The 27,679-nt window shown below is 34.8% G+C and overlaps 1 protein-coding gene across 6 annotated transcripts; it reads left to right on the forward strand.

Annotated features, from left to right (window-relative positions):
• The first annotated feature begins 10,369 nt into the window (after positions 1-10,369).
• LOC309884240 (translocating chain-associated membrane protein 1-like 1) lies at positions 10,370-27,137 on the forward strand. Of its 6 annotated transcripts, none has more exons than XR_014318580.1 (11): positions 10,370-10,520; positions 15,766-15,826; positions 17,343-17,476; positions 17,890-18,006; positions 18,100-18,158; positions 18,932-19,016; positions 19,318-19,388; positions 19,475-19,579; positions 21,095-21,238; positions 22,055-22,148; positions 23,832-23,875. XR_014318580.1 is itself a non-coding variant. In XM_082773002.1 (11 exons), the coding sequence occupies exons 1-11, from the start codon at positions 10,401-10,403 to the stop codon at positions 23,891-23,893; spliced, it is 1,119 nt and encodes a 372-aa protein (XP_082629128.1). In that variant the 5' UTR covers positions 10,370-10,400; the 3' UTR covers positions 23,894-27,137. The 6 variants fall into 6 exon arrangements, 4 of the variants coding, with proteins under 4 accessions (XP_082629128.1, XP_082629129.1, XP_082629126.1 ...); XR_014318581.1 differs by lacking the exon at positions 23,832-23,875 and adding an exon at positions 22,589-22,630; XM_082773002.1 differs by having other exon boundaries at positions 21,988-22,148; positions 23,832-27,137.
• Positions 27,138-27,679: the final 542 nt, after the last annotated feature.

Raw genomic sequence — 27,679 nt, forward strand, 5'->3', positions numbered from 1 at the left:
CCAGCTCAGAATATCTGCGTTCTCTGCAGTAACCAAACAGACTTACAGAAGTAATTCACCTAAAAATGCCACACACAATGTGCTTTGCGAGAGGAGAACTTCCAATCACATTTTCTCGACCTCTGGTTTCCCTGACATTTTTTAAAGATTTTTTTTTCCTGATAATGGAAAGAAACCTCCTTACTTTGATAACACACCATTTAAACAAAATGTAAATCAAACTAACTCTCAGAAATTCTTATTGAGAAAATACCCATGCAACACATATACATTAGTAAAAATCCTCCTCCTCCTCTGGATGGCATGATGGCACTGTTTTGCCAGCTAAAACAATAGAGAAGAGCTATATTGCAAACCATTTTAGTTAACTTTTCCAAGTAGAACGATACAGTGCTTCAGAAATGAACCTCTCCATTTGTCAGCTCAAGCAGCATAAGAGAGCTTCTCAGTTCTGTAATTAAAAATCTGAAGTACTTTACTTAGTCCGTCACTCCTCTCTGCCCAAATCTTCCTGCATCAACAGAATAATTCAGATAACTACAGAGACATCTAGCAATGCTGATGTCCTAGGATATTCCACGTGGCCTCTAGCTTCCACTCCCCAAGGCCAAAAGTCACTGCTAAGCCCCATGTCATACATGTGAGCCCCAGGAGGATATCTCAGCTCCCAGAAAGCACTTAGAATTACATAAGTTATTTATACTTAAGAATCCAAATCCCACCCTTTGAAAAAGTCCTTGACTTGAAAGTCTAGTTGAGGTGCTCGTTAACAGCCAACTGGAACATCAAGGAATTGAGGTTTTCACTCTCTGAAGAGATGCCTGTACAGGCTGTACAGAACAGTCAGAATTAATGTATTCAGACAGATGGATAAAAATTTATAGAAGTTCCCATTACCTCACCTGGTTCAAACTACTATAGCCAATTTGTGAAATTTTATACAATGCTACTTCTTACAAAGAGATGTCTTTATTGATGCTTCATTAATCTCTTCAATTAAATAGTTTTATATGGTTACCATATAAACAACAACAACAAAAAAATTCATAACAGACTAATCTTCTCAACATGAGTAGAGGAAGAAAGAAACATAAAGCAGATGAAGAAGATTTCTTGATAATTAATAATATTATAAAATTCCTTATGAAATTCTAAAATGCATACAAAGGAAGCCATAACAAGCACCTCTTGTACCATGCTCCACTAATACATTTGAAATTACACATCATTAAACCACAGAAGCATAGTCACAATCACTTCTACATGCACCTAGCACACCCCTAACACTTTTCCAGTCACTGAAATAGTGCACCTTTCACTGGTTTGTGATCAGGAAATATTTCTTCCTAACATTAATACCTCTCTGTCTGTTAGAGTAAGCAATTAAGCTGGGAAAAGCTAATTTGATAGTAGGTTTTGTGGTGAAAAAAGGAACAGAGCTTTATTTTAGTTAAGTTCTTGCTTTTTGATACTGTTACAGTGACAAGAAAGCTGGTCTTGGACAGAAACGTCTGTATTATTTTTGTCCATATTTTCTTTTGTGGTTTAGGTTATACAAATTATACTAGTTATATTTATAAGAACACTACATCTATACGGTGTCTACTTACTAATTCTCATTTTTTCTTTAACGCTTAATTGGTGTGACTACTGCACAGAAGAGAGATGATGCTATTATTAATGGAGAGTAAGAACAGATGCTTATACAGAATATATGATTGGTCAACAGCTGTGACAAAATATTCCTTATTATAGGATAAAATCTAATAAGAAAAAAAAAAAAAAAGCAGTTTGTGAAAGAGAAAGGTTTCTCTGCATCTAGCACTTCGCTGTTATTATCTGCCCTGCCCAGGCTCAATTGTGAAATTTCATTTGTGTGATCTCAGCCTCATAGTTTGCAATAATGTCAAATAAATAGATTTGTAATACAAATAGTAGTAAATCATGACAATAAATCCAGGAGAAAAAAAAATCTCCTCTAAAGTCCCTTCAAAACTTTGTGTTTTATTGCACTTTCAGTGGTTGTAAGGGTCAACAATGAAATCTTTATTTTTTAACCCATTTTAGGAGATTTGCTGCTAGGTGATTCCCCATCTAAGCAACTCCAGTGTAATATGTTGGCACACTGCTACATAGACACTAGCTCAGGAGATTTCAAAGAAAGCATAATATATATTTATAAATATTGACTTGGGTAGGACAATCTTTAAAATGCTAGAAAAATTAAGGTAGTTTATCCACACACATAAAAGATAAAGAAACCAGATGGGGGGGGGGGGGAGGGGCATATTTTCAGTTTCAATTATTTCTAGTCATTAGTTTTTCCTTGACAGACTACTTAACGTATTAATTCATGAATGAAATATTAGTCTTTGCATTGTAGGGTCATCTATTGAAATGTCAGTTTAATAGCTTATTACATAAAACCCTAGGGTGAAATCCAGGTCCTATTAACTCCAGTGAGGCTAGAGTTTCACCCAGGACATTCATCTGTTTTTACAATGCATGGAAATTATACTCTTTCAAAGACAATAAAATCTGTTCAAGGCAAATTAAAAATTATTAATGTATCTAAGTCCTTCTTGCATCTATTGAGTAAGTAGTGAAAATAGCAGTTAATAAAAATGTTAAATTGACAGAAATATTAAATGGATCTGGAAGAGCTTTTCCAACCAGGAGTCTCTTTTTTATTTTTCATTAGTCTGTTTTCTTGTATTATTGTTACCACTTTGCAACTCTCAATACATTTTTAATACAAAACACTTTATAAAGCATTATTCTGCCCATTTAACAAATGGTAAAAACATGGAAAGGAGAATAAAATACTTTCCCCTTGTAAATGACAAGGTAAATTCCGTGTTACTCAGACCCAAGTGATCTCCTTGGAATATAAAACAGTTTTATATTTTGGTTGAAAAAAAGCACGTGCATTCTCTCTTCCTTTTGAGCATCAACACCCCAAAGAATCTTGAAATTGTGCAATATTTCTTCATCTGATTTCTGTTTTTATGACTTCTTGATGAATCACAAGTTGCAGGAAAAAGCCTGACAAAACACGAGCCTTTTCATTCCTTGGTTAAGCTGTATGCTATCTTCAAGCCAAAATAACAAAATTAGACAACATCAGGTATCAAAAGTTAATGGGCTTGAAAGATATCTGGAACAGAATTAAGGTTTCAGTCTCAAGGACTGTTCTGTAACAAGTAAAATATGTTGTTTTTGTACAGTGATGTTAGCACAAGAGCATACAGGCATGCATTCTGTAGGCATGAAAATAAACTTGCATCAAGATTAAACAAAGGCTTCTTTGGAAATAAGGCTAATAATAGGGAGTTTAGCTAACTGAAGCATTCTAGAAGCATGTCCATCAGCTTGGCTGTAATTTATAACACAGCCTTATAAGCCAGGCTGAATGGTGCTTATTTGAAATACACAGAGATTTTGGTGCCAAAATTTCAATTAATACAATGTCTAAATACAAAGTAACGTGTTTTTTGGTTCTGTTAAAAGCCCTGCAGGTTTTCATGGCCTTCAGCCTCCCAAAGGTAAACAGAGATGACTGCTAAGAAATGGTCATGGCTCATTCACATTGTTCTTGTTAGTTGATTTATGAAGGCCTGGCTGAACATCACTGCTGGCCTACCTTTGTGGTTTTGTTTTGTTTTGTTTTGTTTTGGGGTGTGTGCATGCGGAGTCTGACCTCACAACTTCATCACACTTTGAATAAGAGGTTCGTCTACAGACTTCCTGGGATCACTTTCAGACAGATTTTTTTTGTGTTTTGCAAAACAAGTATGTTTTTGGTTCTGTACTGACACCGTCTAAATCCTCCTTAAAGTTAACATTCAGGTAAAGCGAGCCTGTAACATAAGTGTTCTTTTCTAGCAATAAAGTCAAAGAATAGGTCTGACCTGTACTTCCATTCCTATTTATGTTTTAGTGGCAATTTTTATTTTTGTTCATGAAAAAAATGTGATACAACAAATAATTCAGTTTATCTGAGGTGAAAACACAGAGAGAAAAAACTTACTCTTGAAGTAATACCAATTATAGGATTATTGTGCAGTCTCTATATATTATAGTGGTAATTATTTCAGATGACAACCTGCCTCTAGTACAAGTGTGTATACTGCATTTGAATATATTATTTTTATTCTTTTTTTATTTTAAAAATATTTTTTAAAATATTTTCTTAAAATATTTTAAATAAATAATTTAAAATTTAAACAATTTTTTAAAAATATTTTTTAAAATCAGGTAAATAAGTATGAAGTGCAATTTTTTTGGGGGGGGTGTTACTGCCATATTATTAGTCTATCAGGGAGGAAAAGGAAATAATTATTACAAAGACAGTCATAATAATAATAATAAATATTTCACAAAGTCAGATGCAAATGAGAAGTGTTTGCTGGAAATCATTTAAAAGCTTTTATCTTAAACTTTCCCTGAAATAATTTTGTATGGAGTTAAATCTGCCCCAGACATGGCCAAAAACATAAAAGCCCGAAAACCTAAGTTATTAGTTTATTATCATTATCCAAGCTGCAGAAGAAGCACATATTACTTTGACAACATAACATTAATTAAATGTTTACATTTTCTGTTTTCTGGAATGTCATTTCTGACAAAACACTTTTAATATAAGAATTTTAATCAGTTGGTGACCTTGAAAGCTGTTCTTTGAAGAAGAGCATATTGAGATCTACAAACTCCATGTGTAGGGGGAAGCACATTACATGGGAAATAGCACATAAGTGCAAAAAGGTGTTTGTGGAAATAAGTAATTATATTGTATATACTGGATGATTCAATGATTGCTGTTTTACAAGGTAAATAAATAAATGTAAAACAATGCAGGTTTAGTGCCCTGTATATATATATGATATGCGCTAAAAACCCTGATGGGGTTGTAAAACCCACATCAACTAATGCACAGGGCTGACTTTTTAGATGTATATTAAAGCAGTCTATTTAAACAAGAATTTGGCAGTATCTGGAGAATCTACTTAACTACATTACATAGTGAAATCCTTTCAATTGCTCTATTTCTGTTCAACTATAAAAAACTCTAAAATACCTTGTAAAGAAAAACGATCCAACAAATACCAACAAACAGATACTTTCAGCATAAATACATAATACTTAAGCATCTAAATGTCAAAATCATCTTCATACCAAGCTACAACAGTATGATAACGTTTTATAAATAAGTGTTTTTAACTTAAGGGTGTTACTGAAACCCCATTGATAATTGCATTTTCTTTGTGATTTGAAAGATCATTCCATCACTATCTTTTTGGTGTACAGTCAATATAGTAACAGAAAATAAATTTAAATCAAAACTATAATGTGGGTCTCCTAAATAACCTCCCCTTAAACCAATCATTCTATTTTTAATTCAATTGCTCCTGTCTTTCTAGAAAATCTTATGACAAAAAAAAAAAAAAAACAACCCTACACTTGACTTTCTAAATATAGTGTTATAAACTAGTTTGCAGTCAGTTCAGCACCTAGTAGATAGCCTTCGAAGATGTAATGTTGGACTGTAATGGGATTTGCAGGTTGAAAGAAAGAACCATCCTTGGAATGAAATAAAAGGTGGTGTAAAGCCAGAGAGATGTAGGAGCTTGTATTAGAAGTATGGTCTTTTAAGAAGGCACTACTGCTTTAATGTATGCAGGAATTGTTCCACCTGCTCTGCAAGTAGAGTATTTATTTGCGTAATAGACTCTAAATAAAAACTGCAATCAGTCACCTCAGAAATTGCACATCATTGCATAACAGCCAGTAATTGATTACCAGATGCAGACATTGAACTGAATTTCTAATTTTGTTTTTTACAAAACAGCAAGATAACTTTTCACTCTTACTTGCTACCTAAAATCTAGTGCTTGTTTCCTGCCTTTCTTAAGGCTCTACAATAACTATTCAATTATATATTATAGTAAAATGACTTCAACTGTTGTTTAATTGTAAAGGGGTTTTTTGATGTATGACTCCCATTGAGTATTTTAATTATAGGGCTGAGACACAAATCCATTCTTTCTTCACTTTCCTGTCCCGATTACATGACCTAGTCTGCACATTCTTAACACAGCTTCCTTTATTTCAGAGACTGTAGAGCATCAAAAAACAGGCAGACTGCTCTCTAACTGTAGCGCTGAGCTCTCAAAATTTACTAGAGTACACTTAATGGTACACAATAGTATCCCCTTTTTGCAAAGCTACATTTTTGTAAAACTTTTAGGCAGACTAAATGCTGAGTTTTAGTTCTTACAAAGTAGAAGCCTGCTTTACAGTCACTTAAGAAGTAGAAAGAGAAGCAAGAAATACCATACAGAAGCATATCAATCATCCAGTTAAAAGCCCTGTCTGCAGAAGTGATTGGATCTTATATGTCAGAGGAAAGCACTAAACTATTTTTTTTTATGAAAAAAATTATACTCTGACAGAAAAAACTCCTTTCTTAGCTCAGCTGATAATTCCTTAATTCCCAAATGGACGACAATTAATAGGCTCTGGTAATTTTAATCTCAGCTACTAGTATTTAACCTTTTTACATGTATTATTATTATCATTATTTTGTTGCTACTGGGTCTTATTTTGTTTGGCATTAAATGCCAATTGTGTAAAACAAGAACATCCTGTTTAAGTTTTGCTTTTAGGTACAGAATAAATCAAAACACCTGACGTATGTATCTTGCACTTTATTTTACTTTATACCTCTCATTCTCCTTCTCAAACTACAGTAGAACTCTGTTCACTTCCAACAACTAGATTCTGTGCAGGCAAATGCTTGGCATAAAGAGAATATTTTTCAAATGCAAAGACTGGAAATCCTAATCTTTTTCTACTTTGTCTTGTAAAACCAGTATCTTAAGAACAGGCAGACAGCAAACTGGTTCAAGTAGACTAGTCCCTTGCCCTCAGGTATTTCTGGGCCCCAGACAGATCAAGGAAGATCATCCTCACTTCAGTCATACCCAGATGATTCTTCCTTTCCTTTTGCCATGTGACTATAGCTGAAGACTGTGCAGAGAAATCACCTGTAGATTCTAACTTATAAAGGTAATAATTTTTGATTATTATTATTATTTATTTATTTTTTTTTTGCAAAAGGCAAAGAACCTCTGGCAGTCCAAAATTTGACTATACTCCTTCCATGATTTACAGAATGCACATCTCTCTTCTCTCATTTTTCCCAGCTAGTCCTTTCCTAGGTACTCTCTCCTCCCCTACACCCCAAAGGATAGAATCAATACATTTTTATGCCACTGAACTGCTCAATGCTTATGGGGTATGGTTCTTCCCCACAGGGAAACTATCTTGTCTATTTAGATCCTAAATGCTGCTAGCAAAGGTCTCTAGCTATTCTGTGTTTATACAATTCCTAACACCTCCACACCCTACCAAAAACCCCAGTCTTGTATTGTCTTTTAACGCACAAACACAAAAGGAAATCATTTAGCCAATTTTAATGTATTTAATTTGTGATTTTTTAACTGTCTTACTTACCACATGATGATACCTTTTTTTCTCTGAATTTTCTCAAATTCCGAATTAAATCATCTTAGTTAACTGAAGCATAAAATAAAGAAGTCATTCTCAGTTCCTTCTGCGTGAGCAAGCAGATCTCAGGTTGATTTCTACAGCTCTGCAAAATACATTAATTTCATTCTGCTTTCTAGATACTAGAAAAACAAATCAACAAAACTTCAGAGGAGACTAAGTATCAAATCCTGTGCAGCTGTTCTCAAGCTAGCTGGCTAATAATTTTCTGTTTAATTCCTTTACTAGATAAATAAAATGATAAATCAACAGAAAAGCGGAAAGGCTAGACCATAATCTTTTCTTAACGAGAGGCTGTTTTTGTTTTGTTTACTCATTTAATGGAAAAAATCATCTAAGAATAACTATGTTTGCAAAGCTCATTTGTTTAAAGGGTAGGACATTCAAAATGACAAGGTGAGCTGTATTTGATATGTGCCCACGTATAACATAGAATTGTGGAATCAAAGATGTAAAGAAATCTTGGGTCCTTAAACCTGGGACTCAATCGTTCAAACAACAAAAACACAGAATTATAAACCAGGCAGGAAAGTTAGTAGCCAGAAAAATAAGTGGGTTGTCGGTATGCAGGCCCAAACAGTTATCTCAGTTTCCAAATACTAAATAACAAATTCTGGAAATGTACCTCAGAAAACTACTTGCAAGCAACAGAAATATAGGGTTTATTTTGTCTCTCCCTATCTCTTTTTTTTTTTAAAACAAAACAAAACAAAACAAAAAAAAACACGTATGTACAGTACTTTAAGAAATAAGATTTACTTACATGCCAAAGACAAGACTTCAGCACTTTAGAGATCTACTGAAAACAGCATACTTGTAATAGGTAGAAGGGGTCACTTCACTGCTTGAACATGACCCTGTCATCAAATTTCAGAAAAGAAGAAAACTTGACCACAGGTTCTAAGGAGTAAAATGGCAGCCTGCAACATTACGTCTTGATTTTTCTTGCATCCCATACACAATGTTTTACTGCAAAAGAATAGTTTTAAGGCTTTTGTTAATCAAAATGAACATGGTAGACAACAGTGATATCCTCTTAAGCACACAGCATATGTCTATTTTAAAAAACAATATATATATATATCTTACTAGATAGCTCTTGTGGTATGAACTTGAACGCTAGCTTAATATTACTTTAATCATCATACCTTATTATCTCATTATAGCTCATGATCTAAACCTTCCTTGCCATTCATTGATCTAAAATAGTATAATTACTAACTATAAATTTTAAACTTGATTAAAATATTAAAACTTACTTTCTCCTACAGAAAGCATACATGTACGTAAGAGACTAATAAGTGATAAATTCAAACTCTAGTGCTTGTTTACAACTTCAGCATGAGAGCTGAACTTTATGTTAAAAGTAAATTATCTACAAAGCTGCAAATCTAGAAGCTATACAGGTATAGAACAATTCTTAAGGCCTTAAAGATACTGATCTTTTAGAAAATCGTATTCCTAGGGGAAAAAAAAATAAAATTAGCTTGTGCACTCTACTTGAGTACAAAAAGAATGCTAATGTTTTTAATGAGATTAGTATATTCTGGGTTATAAAATCATAAACCAAGTTTGTGTTTTTTTGGTTTCAATTTCTATTTATCATTATTTGCCTCTTTCTTTTGGACGTTCCAGGGAGAAGAAATTATTTTGAAACATGACTAATTTTTGTAGCTAAAAAACAAACAAACTGCAATTATGCTAAGTAATTATGACATTCTTTCAATTTTATTTTACATTTTTCATCAAAAATTAACCACTGTAAAAAAAATAACTAGAAGTATTTTATTTTGAATATGTCTCTTCAGCTGAGGAGAAGAACATGCATGGCAGCATATTTTCGCTGTACAATTGCTCTTTAGCAATTCTTAAAATAATATATAAAATCCAGTTTCTGAAAACATTAGTCTGAAACTCAAAATAGAGGTGGGAAAAGGAATAGGAGCATAGCCAAGCTCAGCAGCAGAACATTTAACAGAAAGCAGACTCTAGCATATATACTTCAAAACTGTTTAGGGAAGCATTAAACATTTAATAACCAACAGGTAGCCAAAATAGCTTTACAGGGGAACCAAATTTTAGGTGCAATGTTGGCAACTGGATCCAGCTGAGTCTTGCCCTCCCTAAAGCCAGTTGAGGCCAGGCACAACTTGATTTTCCCTTTTTCCTCTTCTGTCTGAGTCCTTACTTGTCCCTTGGCCTTCTCCCCAACTGATTTTTATTTCTGATAAATTGCTCCATTTTTCCCACTAAATTCCACATAGAACCAGCAGATACACAAATTTTTAACACCTCAGAACACCACGAATCTGTTCTCTCTCCACTTCATAGTGAGAGTGGAATAAGAAAAGGAAACGAAGGGGACTTCTCAACATCTTTTGCCTAACGAGGGGTGAAGAATCACGACTGTTCTCCAGACGGGAGGCAGCGGAGCCACTGCAGGGAAGGTTTCTGTTCCTCAGCCTCGCGAGGAGAGCCGAGCGCGCGAGGCCCCCCACAACGGCGGGAACCTCCTCAGCTCCCAGCCGCTCCCGTCCCCCGCCCAAACTCCACCCACCCACGTGTGGGATTGGCAGGAGCCCTTGTCACTCATTCTGCACCCGTCTCCAGCCGCGAGCGCCCAACCGCCTCACGAAGCTTCACCCCCTTAAAAACCGCTCTTTCAAGTCGCCTAACCGTTAGCTTCCACCGCCGCCACTCATGGCTTCCTTCGTCTTGATTGGTTAAAACCAAGGAGGGGGCGGGCCCTTGGGGCTGGCTGTGTTTACCGTGTGTGGGTTGAAGGCGGTTGGGCGGGAGTTGCCGCACCCCTCAGCGGGGCCGCGGGCGCGATGGGGCTCCGCAGGAAGGGCAGGAGCCCGCCGGTGCTCAGCCCCGAGTTCGTCCTTCAGAACCACGCGGACGCCGCGTCCTACCTGGCCGTGGGCATCCTGCTGGGGCTGATGTTCGAGGTACAGGGCGGGGCGAGGCGGCCGTCGGCCGCTGAGGGAAGCGGTGACTGGTCCCGGTCCTGCTGTGGGGCAGCAGCTTTGGGGTGCCCGCCTCAGAGTCCCCTCTGCGCCTCAGCCCTGTGGCTGGGGGGCTCTGCCCCGCTCCTCTGCCCCCGTTTGCCTTTCCCCTTACCCCTGCAGGGATCGTGGTTCTTCACCCCGACGCCCAGCTCCGTGCACCTGGACCGGGCGCCCTCAGTTCTCCGCTGCCTTCTCTGCCAGCTCCTATTCGCACTTTTCAACACTTGTGCTGGCTGCTCTCTTGTTTTCTTTCTCGTCCAGTTTTCTTTCACGTTTGCACCTTGATTCCTAACAGCTTCCCACAAGCTCCCTTCCACTTAATTCCGTTATGAGAAAAATGCCCCTCACACAGAGCAAAGTCACTGCATGTCTCTTTGTTGTGACTGTTTTGAACTTTTTTCCCCTCTTCAAATGCCCACGTGGTAAAACAAGTAGGAACACTATTGTAAAGAGGGTTTCAGACCACCAGTTTTTATTTTAAGTATGCTTAATCAGATGGTAATTAAAAACTACTAGTCACACTTCTGCACAGCTGCTCCCTTTATTGCTGTATTTGTCATCTTTTTCCCACTTCTGTGACAGAACTCTTCAGTGTGTGCTACTGAGTAAACACGTTACACTAGTGTGGAGTAAGGGATAAGGCTTGGTAAATAGAGGTTAAGCTGAATAGACAAATACTACGCAGAGATATTTCAACATGTTCTGCCAGTTGGATGAGATTTTAGTTCAGAACAATCTGATTTATAATTACGGTTAAATTCGGACAGAAAAGAGTTACATGCGGTTGCTCACTTTTTTGAGAAAGCAATTGTGATGTATAGATAATTCCCTTCTAAATGGGGACAAACTGATGTTGAGGTATAACGTTTTGTTATCTGTGGAGGAATATGGTATAGAAGTTTATATATGAAATGCAGAACTCAGTCTTGGGATATAAAAAAATAAATAAAAATGCTAGGAGCTTAACAACTTGGGTGATAAAGACTTTAAGAACAGAAGTAAATGCTGGCACATGGGATAATGTAAACCCTGTTCGGGATCCCAAAAGGAACTTTTTATGTATCTTGATATATGTTACTTCTAAACTGGTATTGTCCTGTGTCTTTCTACCGTTAAAACAAAAAAATTTTTTTTTTTGAGTTCAGTCTCCAAATTCCATTTGTCTTTGTGCAGGCTTTGTATATGATGCAGAGGTCGTGTTCCTGTAACTCTACAGGTATTTGGAGGGACTCTGCAACTCCCCCAGGGTCAGCATCGTTATTCTGATGAAGGTGACTTCTTTAAAGGAAGAAAGGAGAGTTAATATTAGTTACATCCAAGTATGATTAGTAAATTAATTCCTACTCAGTATAACTCTCAAAGTTCAACATTCTGCAGACTATATTCAAGGGTGGCATGTGATGTGTTTTTATACTGAGTGTTTGAATATACTTACTGTATAATTTAAACGTGCATCTACTTTTTGATGCAGAAATACTCTGTGGATTGAGATAGCTTTCAGGTGCTACGCAAGGAACAGTGGTGCTATGTAACAGGTGATAAATACTCATATTACTATAATCTATATTAAAAAACCCTATACATCCTTTCGTTCTACAACCAGATTTTTCTGTATTAGATCTGTCTCATACAGAGCAAAACTATAAATAAATACGAGAGTTATGTGAATTAAATCTATATTTCATTTGTTCACTGTGGAGGTTTTAGACCATTTTTTAATCTGTAATTCAGCCTATGCCAAACAAACAAAACTACTGATGTTCTTCCAGTATTTTTTGGTGACATTCATTATGTTTCTATATTGAGTGCTTCGTAAGTATTACTGGACTTGCTTACACAGCTGTTATTTCTATTTTCTTTTGGTCTTGATTTCCTGTCTGTATTAAAGAGAAATTATTTTTAACTTTTAAGTTTGAAGCACTGAAGGACTACATTTTTTTGTTGTCTTTTTAATCAATGCTTTTCACTGCATTTTATGCTTTCTGTGATTTCAGCTGCAGCTGTCAATAATAGATGTCCAAACCTAACCTGTGGTACCTCAGGGTTACACACTAATAAGTCAAAGAAAGTGTAAATGAGACTTCTCACAGTTGACTAACTATTGAATGATCTGCTCAGGGTTGCATAGTTCCGTGGTAAATACAGGGTTTTCTTTTCAAGATGGCTGTTGCTCATAGTTTTAAGACCATATGAAAAAACAATAAGTGTGGTAAAGTTAGAAATGAGCATTGGAATGCTATAAATTGAATTACAAGAATTTCTTTAAAGGAAACTCTTATACTTAAGACTGTTTATCCACCTTAATTGTGTTTCCCCATACCTTAACTTTGCTGATTATAATGAGGTCTAAAGATGTGTGTAAGGAGATGTGCTGTGTTTATAACATGTTGAAAAGTGGCAGTTAAAAAACAACAGGTAAAATAGTAAAGTTTTTATTTTCTCTGAGAAACTTCATAGTCTCTTATGTGCCCAATACTGTTCCTTTTCCTGAAAACAGGGTGACACTTGTCTTCTAAAGAAACCTTTATTTTAGTTCTTCTTAAGCCTCTATTATCTTTTAAGAGGAAGCTTCATGTGATTTCTTTCCTCCTCTTAGAACAATTTACATCATCCTTATATCCATGGCTGTCTTACCACAGAATACCACTTAATTAGGCTCCAGTACTTCCAGTAGAGTAGAGCATTTGTAGTGTCATGTTGTATGCTTCATAGACAAACAGACAAGCTAACCTGCTGGGCTCTTGTGAAGATGCTTACTACCCTCTTCTCCCAAAGAGCATTTAGAAAAAGAGAGAGCTTATCCATAGGAGAACTAACTTCCTGGTATGCCATTGGGATATGATCATAATACTTGAGTGGATTCCACTAAAGGAAGCATATGATTTCAGTTCTTTTTAGAATGAAATAAGATGAATTAGTGAATAAGATAAGATGAATAAGTGAATGTGTAGGGTAACAGGAATTATGTTAATGAAGTAAATATGAAGAAGGTATTTTGTAAAATGTGAAGCACAAGCTTAACGGTTAGATTTGTAAGCTATGCACCCATTTACTTTATAGATTGCTCCTTTTCTTCTCTTTGTCATTTGAGCTGCTCTGGATTCTGTAATAAGGCTTTTCTCACAGCCTGCAGTCATCCACAGTCTCAGAAGGCAGTGCAGCAGAGAGAGCCACAACCATTGACCATGTCGCTGTTCTCATTTTGGCATGTAGAATGAGAGGGAAGAGACATGGTCCCGAATTAAGGGATCTGGCAGAAGTTGCACGGTGCAGTGATAATGCCTCTCTGCAAGGAAGAGTGTTGCTGTGGGTCCTGGGTGATGACTTACTGAAAGCAAACGGTTCAGTTTTAGCTTGTTGCTGGTGACATCAGTCCCTATATAATTACCTGTGTTTTCCCTGTCTTTTCCAGGAGAATTGTCAATGGACTTGTCATGCTCTCATTCCATGCACACTTTACGCTGGTGATGCTCTCGCTGTTTGTTCTCACCACTGAGCACATGAAAGAACTTTCACAGCTGAGTAGCGCAGCATGTTAGGAAATATATCTGTGTTATAATTAGTAGGGTTTTCCCCTCCCTTTTGTTTGGCTGGGTCTGTTTTACTTTGTATAATTTTACTGTCCAGTTCAGCACATCACTACTTTTGATAGCACAAACAGACAGAGACAAGAAGCAACTGGCAGACAAGAGAAAAGCAAGATCACTCCTTTTGATGGTAGCGCTGGCTTACACAAGGTTAAATCATTTTTGGGACTTCAGTGTCTGATGGTCAATTTTGTATGCCAGAATAAATGTTTTGTTTTGTTTTGTTTTTTTTCTTTCCTTAATGAGAATTCATTTCAAAAGCACTCTTGAGCATTATGACTCCTCTACTGTTTAATTTCATGGATGCAGTGTACTGCAGTGATACGCCATTTCCCCCTTTGTTACAGAGGCTCTTTAGCATTTTTGTGCCACTTGTTTGATTTGTAGCTGGTTAAATGGATGCTTGTTTTATGTAATCCTGGATGTTTTCAGTTATACTTTGAGAAAATAGACTGTGTAACACCTGGTGAAAATAGCTTTCTTTTTTTTTTTCATTTAATTCATGTTTGTGAAGATCATTTTAAGAGAAAATATAACAGGTACAAGAATGTATTCTCTTACTTCACATCATTTTTCAGATGAAGCCTGTTGCCCTTCTCTGATTTATTACCTAGATAACTGACTGCTTGCAGGTGTAAAAAAAAAAAATGTTTTCATTATGGTGGTGCAGGATATAATTCCGTATTGCATTTTTTGCACCAAAAGAAGCAGTTGTTTGTTTCCCCTTCCACTTATATCTCTGTTATAGTTCATCACTTTATCAGTTAGATCAACACAGCTGTTTTTGAAGTTGTGCAAGCCAGATAATGAAATGTTTTCAGTTAACTAAGCAAACATTTACCTCTTACCACTCAGTTGTAGGATCATACAGTAATCCAGATTATAAACAGTTCCATTGCCATAGCTAAGGGCTATGTATACTGGAGGATGGAAATGGGAAGACATTATCAGGAACTGGGGATGGCTGAAAGCACTGGGTGTAGGTTTTTGGTTTTTTTTTTTTTTTTTTTTTTTTTTTTTTTTTAATAGTCTTGCCACCAGAGGAAAAAGTAATGTAAAAGTATACCATTGGTTACTGTTGATCTTATTCCTAAGATCAATCTTTTTTTTTTTTTTTCTTGCTTGATTGACAAAAATTCATAGGTGAGTCTTACAGTTCTACTGTGATGTTCTGAATACTCAGTTTGTTTATACAGAGGCTTAGCCAGTATATCACTTTTTTGAATATCTAGCAAGGTTGCAGGGTTGTGTGAAACTTTCTATCTGGATTAATTTAGAGTCTTAACTTTTGAAATAAATAAAAGCCATTTACACTTTTAAACACTTTAAAATGTTATTTAGTAGAACAGTGAGTAATTTGATCCTTAGCTAAAAAGACATAATTCAAGTCCTGACCCTACGCAGCAAATGTTGAAGGATTTGCAACAAGGTGAACCTCTCCATTTGTAAGAGATGAATAACACTTCGGGGACCTTGCTGATTTAAATTAAAAGTGGAAGAACATTTGTTGATGGCATAATCTTCTACTTTTAGCTGTTGTATGGTCTGGTTTATTTGAAAAATCTGTTAGCTTTTTCTTGTTTCTTTTAAAATTCCAGGTCACAGCCAAGTACGTCATCATCTTTATTACTGTGCAGTACAATGTCACCTATACCATTGGTAAGATTAAATCAAATCTATTTTGTTTCTATGTAATGGAAGAGCTGAACTGTTAAAAGTTATCTTTTTTCCCTGCTCTCAAAACTTCACTTTTATAATACAAATATTTTACTGATATTTGAACAGCATCAGGTAGAAATCTCCTAAAGCAGAGACTAAAGTAAAATCCATTTGTAGATATAAAGATGTTTGTGATGTGACCTCTTCATAGTGTTTGGTGTGTATGTGTGTATATATGTGTACAATTGTGTGGTCAGGTTTTAACAGAAGATCTAGATGAGTTTTGCACCAGGAATTCTGGAGGTTTTGACTCAGGAATATATCACTAGTGAATGTCTCTTTTGAAAAATAGTGCAGACAGAAGCAGCATTTGATAGGCAATTACTTGTTCATTGATTATATCACAGGCTGTTTTCAAATATGGATATGGTACATTTCACACTTAGAATTCTGCAAATGTACTGTGTGTTAGGACCTGTGCCATTCCTGTTATGGGAAGCAGTTAATTGTTTTCTTGACACCTTCTGGCCTAGTATCCTTTAGAAAAAATGTTTGGCCATATTTCTGCTGTTTTTTATTTGTCAAAGGATAGTCTTAAGGCTAGTTAGACCAAAAAAATTTTTTTTTTTTAATTCCTCGACGTTTATGAAAAGTGGCAGCTGAAACATCCAACTCAGTGCCCTCTCTTAGACAAAAGCAGAGGATTCTAAATAGTAGATAGCCTAGCCTGAAAATCAGGATGAGTGTGGTTCTTCACCAGTTGAAGTGCAAGTTATTTCTTTTCTGTTGTCTCATAGATGTGTAGAGAAAGGTGGAGCTGTTGTAAGGGGTGTCTGTAGGCCAAAGGAGAGACATCCCTACAAAATATGCCTTCTTCAAGCCTACTGCTACTTCTACATGCTTTTTAAATTGAATTTCATATATATTTTCTCCTACACTTAAACATTGTAAATGTGAGCACTTGAAGTACTTGTGACAATAGTAATATTCTTTTTTATAGTGATTTTGTTTTTGATTTATAGGAACATATATTAGTTCTGTAAAAGTAAAATTATTTTGCAAATATGCAGCATCTCTTTAAAAAGAGAAAGAAGTTGCTTGTTATTTACCAATGTGTCAAATGACTATGGATACTATCCTCACTATATAGTTTTTTTTCTACGTGTAGTCATGAGTCTTAAAATCGAATCTGTTTGGTTCTCTACCAAAATGTAGACTGTAAGATGTTTTGTTTGTTTGTTTTGATGGTCTGGATGAAGAAAATGGATTGAGGCTATGGCTCAGTGTCTGCTGCTCTCAATAGTTCATTCCTGGTTTATAATTATATCACTATATTGAAGGAAAAGAGGATGTAGGTTATTTGAATCAGGCTTAAAAAGTAATTTTCAAAACCAGAAAATAACTGGTCTCTTGTATCAGTTTACTGTAACTTCCAAGAACAGTGGTCGCTGCTGCCTTATCTTGGTTGCAGAGTATTTCTTCAAAGAATGTAAAAAATACACTTTTTCTTTTCCAGATGACAAGAGTGAGCATGTTAATTTTTATGAATATGGTCCTAAAGACATTGCTACAATCTTCTTCTACATGCTCATAGCTATTATTCTGCATGCTGTAATCCAGGACTACATATTAGATGTAAGTTCATTACTGGTGCGTAGTTCCCTGTTTTAAATGTTATTTTTAGCCATCACTTGCTAACAATTTTCCTATTTTTCTGTCTATTGTTAAATGGTTGTGGAATATCTTCATGTGTAGATCATTTGAACCACAGAAGCTCAAATGATTTCTGTGTGCAAATAGATTAGAAACATTTATCAATATGATTATAGGGAAAAAAAATTTGAACATATCTCAACATCTTCTGTGTGAACTTCACTTTAGTGGCAAATCTTAGTAAAGCAAATTGGTGTATAAAGCACAGATTAAGGTTTTGAATAGTGGGAGCTATGCATTTTGATTAAGGAATGGGAGATTTGGGAATTAAGAAATTAAGAGGGGACACTAACTCCAAAATAGTTGTTTGTCTTAGAAATTAAATGTATTGTTCATCTTTTTGTTTCTAGAAAATTAATAGACGTCTGCATTTGTCAAAAACAAAACACAGCAAATTCAATGAGTCAGGACAGCTAGCATTTTTCTACTTATTTTCATTTGTATGGGGAGCCAGTATTTTGAATGCAGTAAGTCAGTCACTCTATTTGCTATTTTTATTTAAAAAAAAAATAGACTTGAAGGATTAAGAAGGTCCTTAAATCAATGGCCTTTATCTTTAGGAAGAACTCACGGTGAACCCAACATTACTGTGGAAAGATTATCCCCATTCTCGTATGCTGTAAGTATTCTATTTTCAGTTGGAAAACCTGGTGCTTCTACTTACTGGATATTTCCCTGCCCAAAATTTTAGGGACTGCTGTTAAGGTAGTGACATTGGTACTTGATAAGAATGACAATTAAGTGAAAATCCTTTCTTTTGTTTGAAAATTGATGGCTGTTTTATCCAAAGGTAATTTGTGATAATTTAAAAATCTAAAAGATACTTGCATGTCTTTTTACCTTTACCTTTAAATTAACTGTGGTTGCTGACAAGGTGAAACTCTTTGCAAAATGGGACCTATAATAGGACTGATGAACTGTTCTACACTCAAGAAATGTATATTTGTGGGTGGGTTAATAGACAGGACTTAGAGCTTAATTGATTTTTGATTACTATTAAGATGACTTACAGAACTCATTGTGTGGCCTTTTTTCTTTTTCATCTCATCTGTTTCCTGGCAAGGGTGGTAGAATGAAGGGAGATCATACTAATTTTTAAGAAGTGAGTTTTATTGCTCACATGATACATTGTTTCTGGTTTTTAGGGTCTTTTTTTTCTTTCTTACTGTCTTAAAAGGTGATTGAGAACTTGCTATCAAGAAGCTTATGAACGCTAATTCAAAAAAACTGTCATCACAGGTTTGTTTTGTATTTGCAGTTCCCATGATTTGGGAATCATAAAGTATAATGAGTCAGAATGACGTATTTTAAGATAATGAAATAAAATTTATCTCATTTTAAAAGATGGTGAGTTTTCAAGCTTTCGTTTTCTTCATCTGAATTATTGTTTAGTTTTCAGGTAAAATTCTTCTATATTTGCCAGATATCCTATTGGCTTCATGCACTGTCAGAACTATACTTCCAGAAGATCCGAAAGGTATGGAGAGAACTCATCAGTACAGTTAATTAAATACATATTCATTTCAAATTATTCATATTGATATTTGTTTATATTGCTTGTATTTGTATATGCAGTTATTTAGATACCATTTATGTATTTTATTTTCTTGCATTCCTAGGTAACTTGTACAGGCATTCTGTAGTTTCACATTCAGGTGTTCTTTCCAGACACTTGCACAGTAGTATGAAAAATAGTCAAACTTAATGAATGATGTGCTTTTTCTTTGGATAATATAGTGAAACCATAACAGCACTTAATATAATTTCTCCAATTTTAGGAAGATATTCCAAGGCAGCTATGTTATATTTGCCTTTACATTGCTCATATCTCTGGTGCCTATATATTAAAGTAAGTATTTACATGTTCATTTTCAATCAGTGTATCTATTTTCTTCATACTTAAATTAAAAAATATATAACTTTTCTGTTTTACAGTTTGCAGCGTTTGGGGCTAATTCTGATGGTACCTCACTATTTAGTGGAACTCATTTTTCATGCTTCACGTCTTTTCTACTTCAGTGATGAAAACAAGCAAAAAGGGTAAATCTTTCATGTATTAATTAAAATTCAGAAATTTTATACTAATTGTATATAAGTGGATTTCAATGTATGTAAAAGTACGTAGGTAAGAAGTCTTTTGTTCTATGTGTAATGTTACCTGCTTTGAATTCCAAAAGAAGTCATCATAATTGCATAGACATAGAAGCAAATACATGTATACCACCTCATAATCATCGTCGTAGGAGTTTGCTTGAGCTTTTCGTTAAAGTCCCATATGAGATATATATTGGCTTCTGCTTCTATATGATGCCAGTTTACTTACTTATGTGTCCATAAATACTTGTATGTAGGGATGACTTTATCAATTCTTTTAATAAAAGCAACATTCCCTGTAAATTCTTGCAGGTCTCTCTCCTTTATAGTTAAGGTGCAGAAGGGAAGTAACTGTACAACATGGGAGGTGATGTCTAAAAATGTGTAGCTGATAAGGTGTGTGTATATATATATATATATATATATATATATATATATCTTGAGTAAGGTTCTTAACTATTCTGAGAATAATGGGTATGAAAGTAATGAATTTGAGAAAGAAATGAGATGTAGAACAGAGATATGTAACAGAAGCATGCTAAGAAGGATAGGGTATGTTTTGCCATTTGAATGCAAAGAATTTTGGAGGTTCCAACTTGAAAAAAAAAAACAAAACACAAAAACAAATAACATTGTTCCATTTATGTGTTCTTGCTTCATATTCGTCCATTTTCTGACCAGTTTATTATCATAAACACCTTGCTTTCTTTCATGCAATCAATTATGTATAAGCAGACTCCTTTGAGGTAGTGTAGTGCTGCTTCCCTTTCTGGTCTTCTCACCAGATGCATTCAAGTCATTCCTTAAAACCAGCATTTTAAATAGGTGTGCTGAATGTTCTTTTCAGAAAATCTGTGTTTATGAATGCATATAGGGGACGTGGGAGAGGTGATTTTTCATTTGTATATCCTATTTAATTGTGAGTTTTTTGGAGGTAGGAGGTTACCTGCTTTTCATTATATAACATCCAAAAGCATAAAGGCTAAACATACTGATTAAGAGAAAAATCTTTTCCTGTCTTATAATCCTAATGATTAAATAAGCAACTATGCCCCCTCCTCCCCCCCGATAGTGCCTTTTTAATCCATTTAATTCATCAGTCATTTGATATTAAGTATTTTTCCAAATAAATCTTTATCTTATGGCAGTAATAATACTGATTTTTATACATTTATTTTTATCTTTTTAATGGCACTCTGTTACTCGGGATTCTTCTCTCACATCCTAGAGCAAAAAGTTGCCCCCCTATTCCACAGTGAAAGCTCATTTTCTGTATTTAACACCTTGAAGCAGTACTGAATGTTTTGCACGTCAGTTTTTCTGTAATTATTGGGCCTTTCTGTAGGCTTTTTCTGTAGTTACTGAGAGGAGCTTAATGAAAAGCTCTTTGTATGTTTGAGTTTATTGAAAAGAAATGGGTTAAACAGAGAAAGCACATTAATTTCATTATTTTGTTTTCAGATTTACCATCTGGGCTTTACTTTTCGTAATGGTGCGTCTTCTGACCCTAACTTTATCCGTCCTCACGTTTGGATTTGGTCTGGCCAAAGTAGAGAATCCAGGTTTTTCCATAGCAGATGGAAACTTCAATGTACTCAGTGTGAGGTATAACAAGGCTAGTAGACATCAATTAATGCTTGTATAATGTGACATTTCAAAATATCTTTTATTAAAACAGTCCAAGAGGACAGTGTGTTTTGAAGAAATTCCCTGTTTGACACCTTTCCTTTATATTATTTAAGGAAAAGGGAATTTTGTGCTCTATCTTTTTTTTTTCATAGTAGTAGTAGAACAGGATATGTGTGAAAGAAGAAAGGGGTGTCTTCTTTTTTAACTGAATTGTTTATTTATTTCTCCTATGAATATTGTGGACATAGTATCATTTGGAAATAATAATACCCATATTTAAAAAATATTTTTGTATGTGTTCGTTTTGAAATTTTATTACTTTTCCATCATGAACTCATCACTTTAATGCTCACCTTATAAATCAATGCTTGCAATCTAGTATGTGGGAGGAATTTTTAATCTCTACGATTTTTCATTCATAGATTGAAGCCCTTTCTGGCAAGCAGTCACACATTCTCCTATTGGCTGTTGAAAGCTATGGTCATAGCTCCTTGATAAACATGATTGCTGATATCAGTATGCTTTCATACAGTGCTCATTCATTTCGTGTGTGATGCACTTTATCTTGAGTAAAGCCTTCTGATAGATCTGTTTTCTGTGATATGGAGATTTAAATTGTTTTAATAGTAGACTTCTGGGGAAAAAAAATAAGGACAGATTTATAGTCTGTTAATGAATAACCAAACCTTTTATCTAACTGTCCCTAAAATCCTAAATTTCATTAGGATTAGCTGCCTGGGTGCTGTTTGTTTAACGCAGGCCTGGATGATGTGGAAATTTATAAATTTTCAGCTGAAGAAATGGAGAGAGCATATTAAGAAGCAAATTCCAAAGAAGAAAATAACAAACACAAAGAACAAACTGACAAAAAAGGAACTAAGCAGAGGTCAGTGGCATAACATTTTAAGTTCTTTCTAGACCAAATGGTTTGATACAAGATGCATCATCATCTTTTCATAAAGAGTAAAAGCATCTATCTCTTGATGTGTAGAGAATATACACAACATGATAACTTCTTCAGGAGTTAGGACATGTTCTGTAATTGTCAACAGGACAGCACTCAGAGTGCTGCCTATGTTTAGTGCTAACCTTGGGTGATCTTCATGGTTAGTGTTATTCATTGAAGACTATTTTAATCTAAATGCAAGGAACAGTTCATGAAATGGGGCTTAATGTTTATTTTTTTTATCTTTAAAGTCTTTCCAATGCTTCAAAAATTGTTTAACTTAATGAGAAGAGTATCGTCTGAAATCCCTACTATATCTTATATATTCTATTAATTTCAGATCATTAAAATTTAATTTGTTCACGTGTTCTTCTATGTAGAGATGTATTATGTAAAGAACATCAAACCCACCAAAAAGGAACTCCAAAGGAACATCCCTGACATCCTAACTGGCAAAGGACAAATGGAAAAAGTCTTTTAATAAATGACATTATATGACTTTCAAATCCCTGTATTATATCAATAAAGTGTTACGAAGATTGTGAAATTTCATACCGTTTATACGTTACTTAGTTCCATCTGTACTGTTACACCTTTTCTTTGTTCCATGGCCTGAACTTCTTAAGCTAGTGACAGAGAAAGCTGTTAAGTGTGAAGTGGCAAGCTGTCTAGGATAGCACCTTCCTTACTGGTGGAAGAATGCTGTATAAAGAAAAAATCTGAAGGAATCACTAAGATTGGTACAAGAAATAATGGAAAAAAAAAGATACCTGTTAAACTAAGGCATCATAGAAGAGATGTTGATTAATACTTATTAGTAATTACTCAAAATATAAGAATAGTCAATTGTCTAAATAATGACAATAATCAATTGTCACTCTAGACAGAGCTTATCAGTAGGCCCCAACAAGTTTCTATACTGATGTATTCATAAACAAATTGGTGAAGTAACAAAACCTACCAATGAGACAAAACTTCAGATGCCTGACAGGAGAGCGTTGTGGAGTGATCTTGCAAACATGGAGAATGGTTTGCCTTTTTTTTTTTTTTTTTTTTTTCTTTTTAACAAGAACGAAAACCTAAATTCATAATCTACAATGCATTTCCTAAACTAAGCTACTCAAAGTAATGCATATTATGGAGGGAGGGAAAATGAAATATAATCTATGTATACACAACAATAGACTTCAGAGTGGCATTAATGTCTCATGAAAGATCTTCATAATCCTTTTGTCAATGATTTGTTGCAGTCAACACCTTACAATGATCTAAATGCAGCTTAGACTTCAGGAAGTTGCCAAAGATCCCCTGGAATCTGAGATGTTATGTTGGTAGGGCTGCCCTTTATTTGCCGTATTTTTAATATTCGTCTTGAAACATCTGCTACTGCTCACTGCTGCAGATAGGAGACTAGACTTAAAAGCAAATTCTGTCTGATTTCCTATTCTTAGTAACTTCATACAGCCAAAGTTCTTAAACATGTTAGGTACCTAACTTGAAGTTAATTTCAACTGGAACAAATACTTGATTTTCTTCCCCTGGTCTAATTGCTGTGTTTTTCATGTGAGAACAAGTTGTATTTCTACTTACTGTATTTTAATTTTTCTTTATTTAAAATTACAGCTAACATCATCAATGGAGCAGCTAAGCTAGAAGATGGAGCATCACCAAGAATAAGAAAATGAAAAACAGTACATGTATGAGATACAAGCTAGTATCAGAAGACAGTGTTTGACAGAATGCTGAGTTAAAGAACTGATCCTGCAAAGCTATAATTTGGATGTCTCATTATTTAAATGGACACTATCAGGTTATATTTTTACAATATTTTTATTAATAACCCTAACTTTATGATAGGATCCTCTTTGATCTAGTTTATCCCAGTAGTCATATTTAAACTCGCTTATCTCTAACAATAAAAATGGACAGATCAATTGTAACTTCCGGTTCTGTGATCAGAAATTAGTACATTTCTGTAATATTTTTATTACATATATTTCAGGAGGCTGTCTAAATCTTAGTTGTTTGGTTTTATGTTTTTATACAATCTAAAGTCTGTACCAGAAGGTTCTTACCATATTTGTTTACCCCGTGTCTCCCTGAGAGTTATTTTCTTTGTTGCACTCCTCTTATATGGAGTAAGAGGAGTATCTAGAAGCTATATTGCAAAAATATACAGAAAAATGCAAAAATGCTTTATAACTAATTTCCATTCGAAGATTACAGATTTAGAGTGCAAATTCTGACAGGACATTGCTAATCTTGCAGTATAAAGATGTGGACTATCTTTAGTAAAGATGCAAATTGTGTCCCTTGGCATAAATGGTAGATTGCCTGTTGGATTTCTGTTGTGGATTATACCCTCTTGTAATAGGAGGGCAAAAGGAGGTGGAAATAAAAAGTAGCCAGTTAATATCTGTTGTATTTTAGCCCTTTGGAAGTTTTGTCTTTCATTTTAAAATATTTCTAAAAAGTTAGTATTTTACACTTGCAATCACATGCCAATTTTTTTCCTCAACTGTTTTATTTTCCTTTAATTTGTAACAGCTGCTTCTTAAACTTGAGTCTAATATTCTTCAGGGAGGCATTCAAACAGTATTACAATGAATGCTATACTAAGCATAACCTAAAGGCCTTTTTTTTTCTTTGTCTCTGGATAATAATTTATTTTAGTCTCTGACTCAAGTTTTTTTGTTTGTGAAGGTATTAATTTGCTCCTTATGTGAACACTTTATTTAGATGTTATTTTAATATTAATATGCTTATATTAAAATGAATTATTTAACTATAGAGAGATTAATGGTATTTTTGTAAATAACTCTCTTAGGTCTGATGTTGATATCTTGATGTTGGATAAGTTTCAGGAACACACTTTCTTATTTGCCATAACCTTCTGTGTGACTAAATTGTAGGAATATTACATAATTCACATAAACCTATACATTTCTACTAAAAGTGTGTACTATGGAACTAGACTACATTTGTTGATACTTTTAATGGACTTAAGTACTACTGAATGCCTTGTTCAGTGAAAGTACCACCTCTTGAGCAGTTTGAATGAGATTTGCCTAGCCTTCAAGTATTTCTCAGCACGCTGCTCAAAAGGCAGTGTTTAAAGTATACTGCAACTGCAAGCCTGAAGTTCTTGTCGATTTCAGTGTGTTTATACCTAAGTTAGCAAACTTTCAGACTGAATCCAGAGGAGGTGTAGGTTCCAGTATCCATTTCTAGGCACATGAAACTAGATAACTTGGAACATTAAAGACCTTTTTGGCAAGTGTTACCAGAAAGTATGTTACTAATACTACCACTTGAATAAACTGATAACACTTTTGAATGTTCTTAATCCACTCACAACACTCATGATGGCCATATATATATATATATTAAAGACTGTAATTTTTTTATTTGAAGTATTGTTGTAGAAATACTAGTGCGAAGTCTCAGACGGGATTTTCAGAAGTCTTAGAAACACAGGTCCTAAGTGCCATGAAACAGACAAGTCAGCCTATGCTTAAGGTCTAGGCTAAAGACTATGCAATATGTTGGGGTATGTGTTGGGGGGTTGTTTGTTGTTGTTGTTTTTTTTAACAGCTTTATCAGCATGCTTTTTTTTTTTTCCTCCAGAGAACTATGAATGTCACAGAGTAACAATCAAATTAGATGTTGACTTGTTCCTGTTTCAGCTGTGTAGCCTTTGCTGAAGTTGCATGAAATCCGTTAGCACAGATGTTGAGGCATGTTCCCTAGTGGTGTGATGTTATAATAAATGATCCTGTTAAGTATTTTTAACATTTAAGGCATTAATTTATGTGAATCTTAAGACTTCCAGAGCAATTGTATGTAGTATTTTCTAACAATCTAATTGTAAACTTTATAGGGTAGAAGTGCTCTGCATAGTCACGTGTGTGCACATCAAAACGTAAAATACTACCATTCACCTGCTTTGGAAAACCAAAATTATATTCTTTTACTTCTAACTTTCCTTTCCTCTCAGTGAGTATCTAAGATTATTTTATTTTTATTTTGTTTTAAAGATAAAACAGCATCTTTTAGTGCAGAAAATCTTACATTACGAATTTGCATTTCTGGTTTTGAACAGTATGATAGGAATGAACAGATTTTCTTTTCAATTTTTTTCCCCAAAATCAAGACAAATTCTTAAGCTGATATATTTTGCATCCTCTTCTTTCAAAGGTTCTGAGTTGACCACCTGAAGCAGAATAGTTTGAAGGCTGTATAGTGGCATAGGGATTTGGATGAGGTGTTACTGTTGCCTGCTCCTGTTTAAAAGCCTACTAAAAACTAATTATTCTAAGTTCTAAACATAGAGGATGTTGTCTTGGAGCTAGAGTTAGCAAATTCTGCAAACAATGAGAATTTCTAAATGCTCAGTAACTATGCAAATTGTTTCATTATGTTGTAGATAAGTGAACTGGGATGACGAAAGCAATGTTTCATCTGTATTTGTTTCTTAGTATTAGAATGGGTTGCTACATCTACTTAAATTGAAAGCATACTTGTACTGCCTTTCTTAAACTATCTGAATGTTGACTTTCACCACAGAAAGTTCTAGCAGTTAGAGAAATGGGTGGAAGAGCACTGATATATTGTAAAGTATTAAATTTTAGGTGTTTAGCTTTAAGTGTCAGTAGCTGGCAGTCACTTTATGAACTTACTGACCAGAAACAACAGAGTAATGTTTACAAACAATATCATTCTAACACTTCTATTTGATGCTGTTACAATTATCTCCTAAAATGTAGAGTTACTCTACCTTGAAACCAACAGTGTACTGTGGGTTATATTGAATGTGTGTCTGTCTGATTGCAACAAATACATGGGCTTGTTTTTAATTCTACTTAAGCTGTATTTTCATTTCAGTTAATTTGTCTGTGTTTTTTTTTTTTTTCTGGGTAACCAAATAGAGTGTTGAAATGTGTGGTTTTTAATGCAATGTGAATACCTGAATTCAGGTAAAAATAAAATCATTAAGATTGGAAAAGACCTCCAAGATCATCTGGTCCAACCACCCCCTACCACCAATGTCACCCACTAAATCGGGTCCCCAAGCACCACGTTCAGCCTTCCCTTGAACACCCCCAGGGACAGTGACTCCACCACCTCCCTGGGCAACCCATTCCAATGCCTGACTGCTCTTTCTGAGAAGAAATTTCTCCTAATTTCCAACCTAAACCTCCTCTGGTGCAACTTGAGGCCGTTCCCTCTAGTCCTATCACTAGTTACCTGTGAGAAGAGGTTGACCCCCAGCTCCCCACACCTTCCTTTTATAATTTCATCAGTTATTGTCTAAGCTAAAATTATACTTTAGTGAGAGCTTGCTTAAAAAACAAACAAACAAACAAAAAACACAATTACATTAATACTGCAGTGTGTGTTACACATAGGGTTTTGGTTTTTATTTAATGTGAAATCCATAATGCGTAGAACAAAAACTGTTTTCAACATAC

The sequence above is a fragment of the Aythya marila genome, assembly GCF_965140915.1.
Source record: "Aythya marila genome assembly, chromosome: 16".
NCBI lineage: Eukaryota > Metazoa > Chordata > Aves > Anseriformes > Anatidae > Aythya > Aythya marila.

Bases quoted from the DNA above. Each gene is read 5' to 3' on its own strand.
- LOC309884240 (XM_082773000.1), top strand. From the start codon at position 10,401: ATGGGGCTCCGCAGGAAGGGCAGGAGCCCGCCGGTGCTCAGCCCCGAG. The intron at 15,827-17,342 runs GTAAGATTAAAT...TTTCTTTTCCAG, and splicing joins CAATGTCACCTATACCATTG to ATGACAAGAGTGAGCATGTT. The intron at 22,149-22,588 runs GTCAGTGGCATA...TCTTCTATGTAG, and splicing joins AAAAAAGGAACTAAGCAGAG to AGATGTATTATGTAAAGAAC.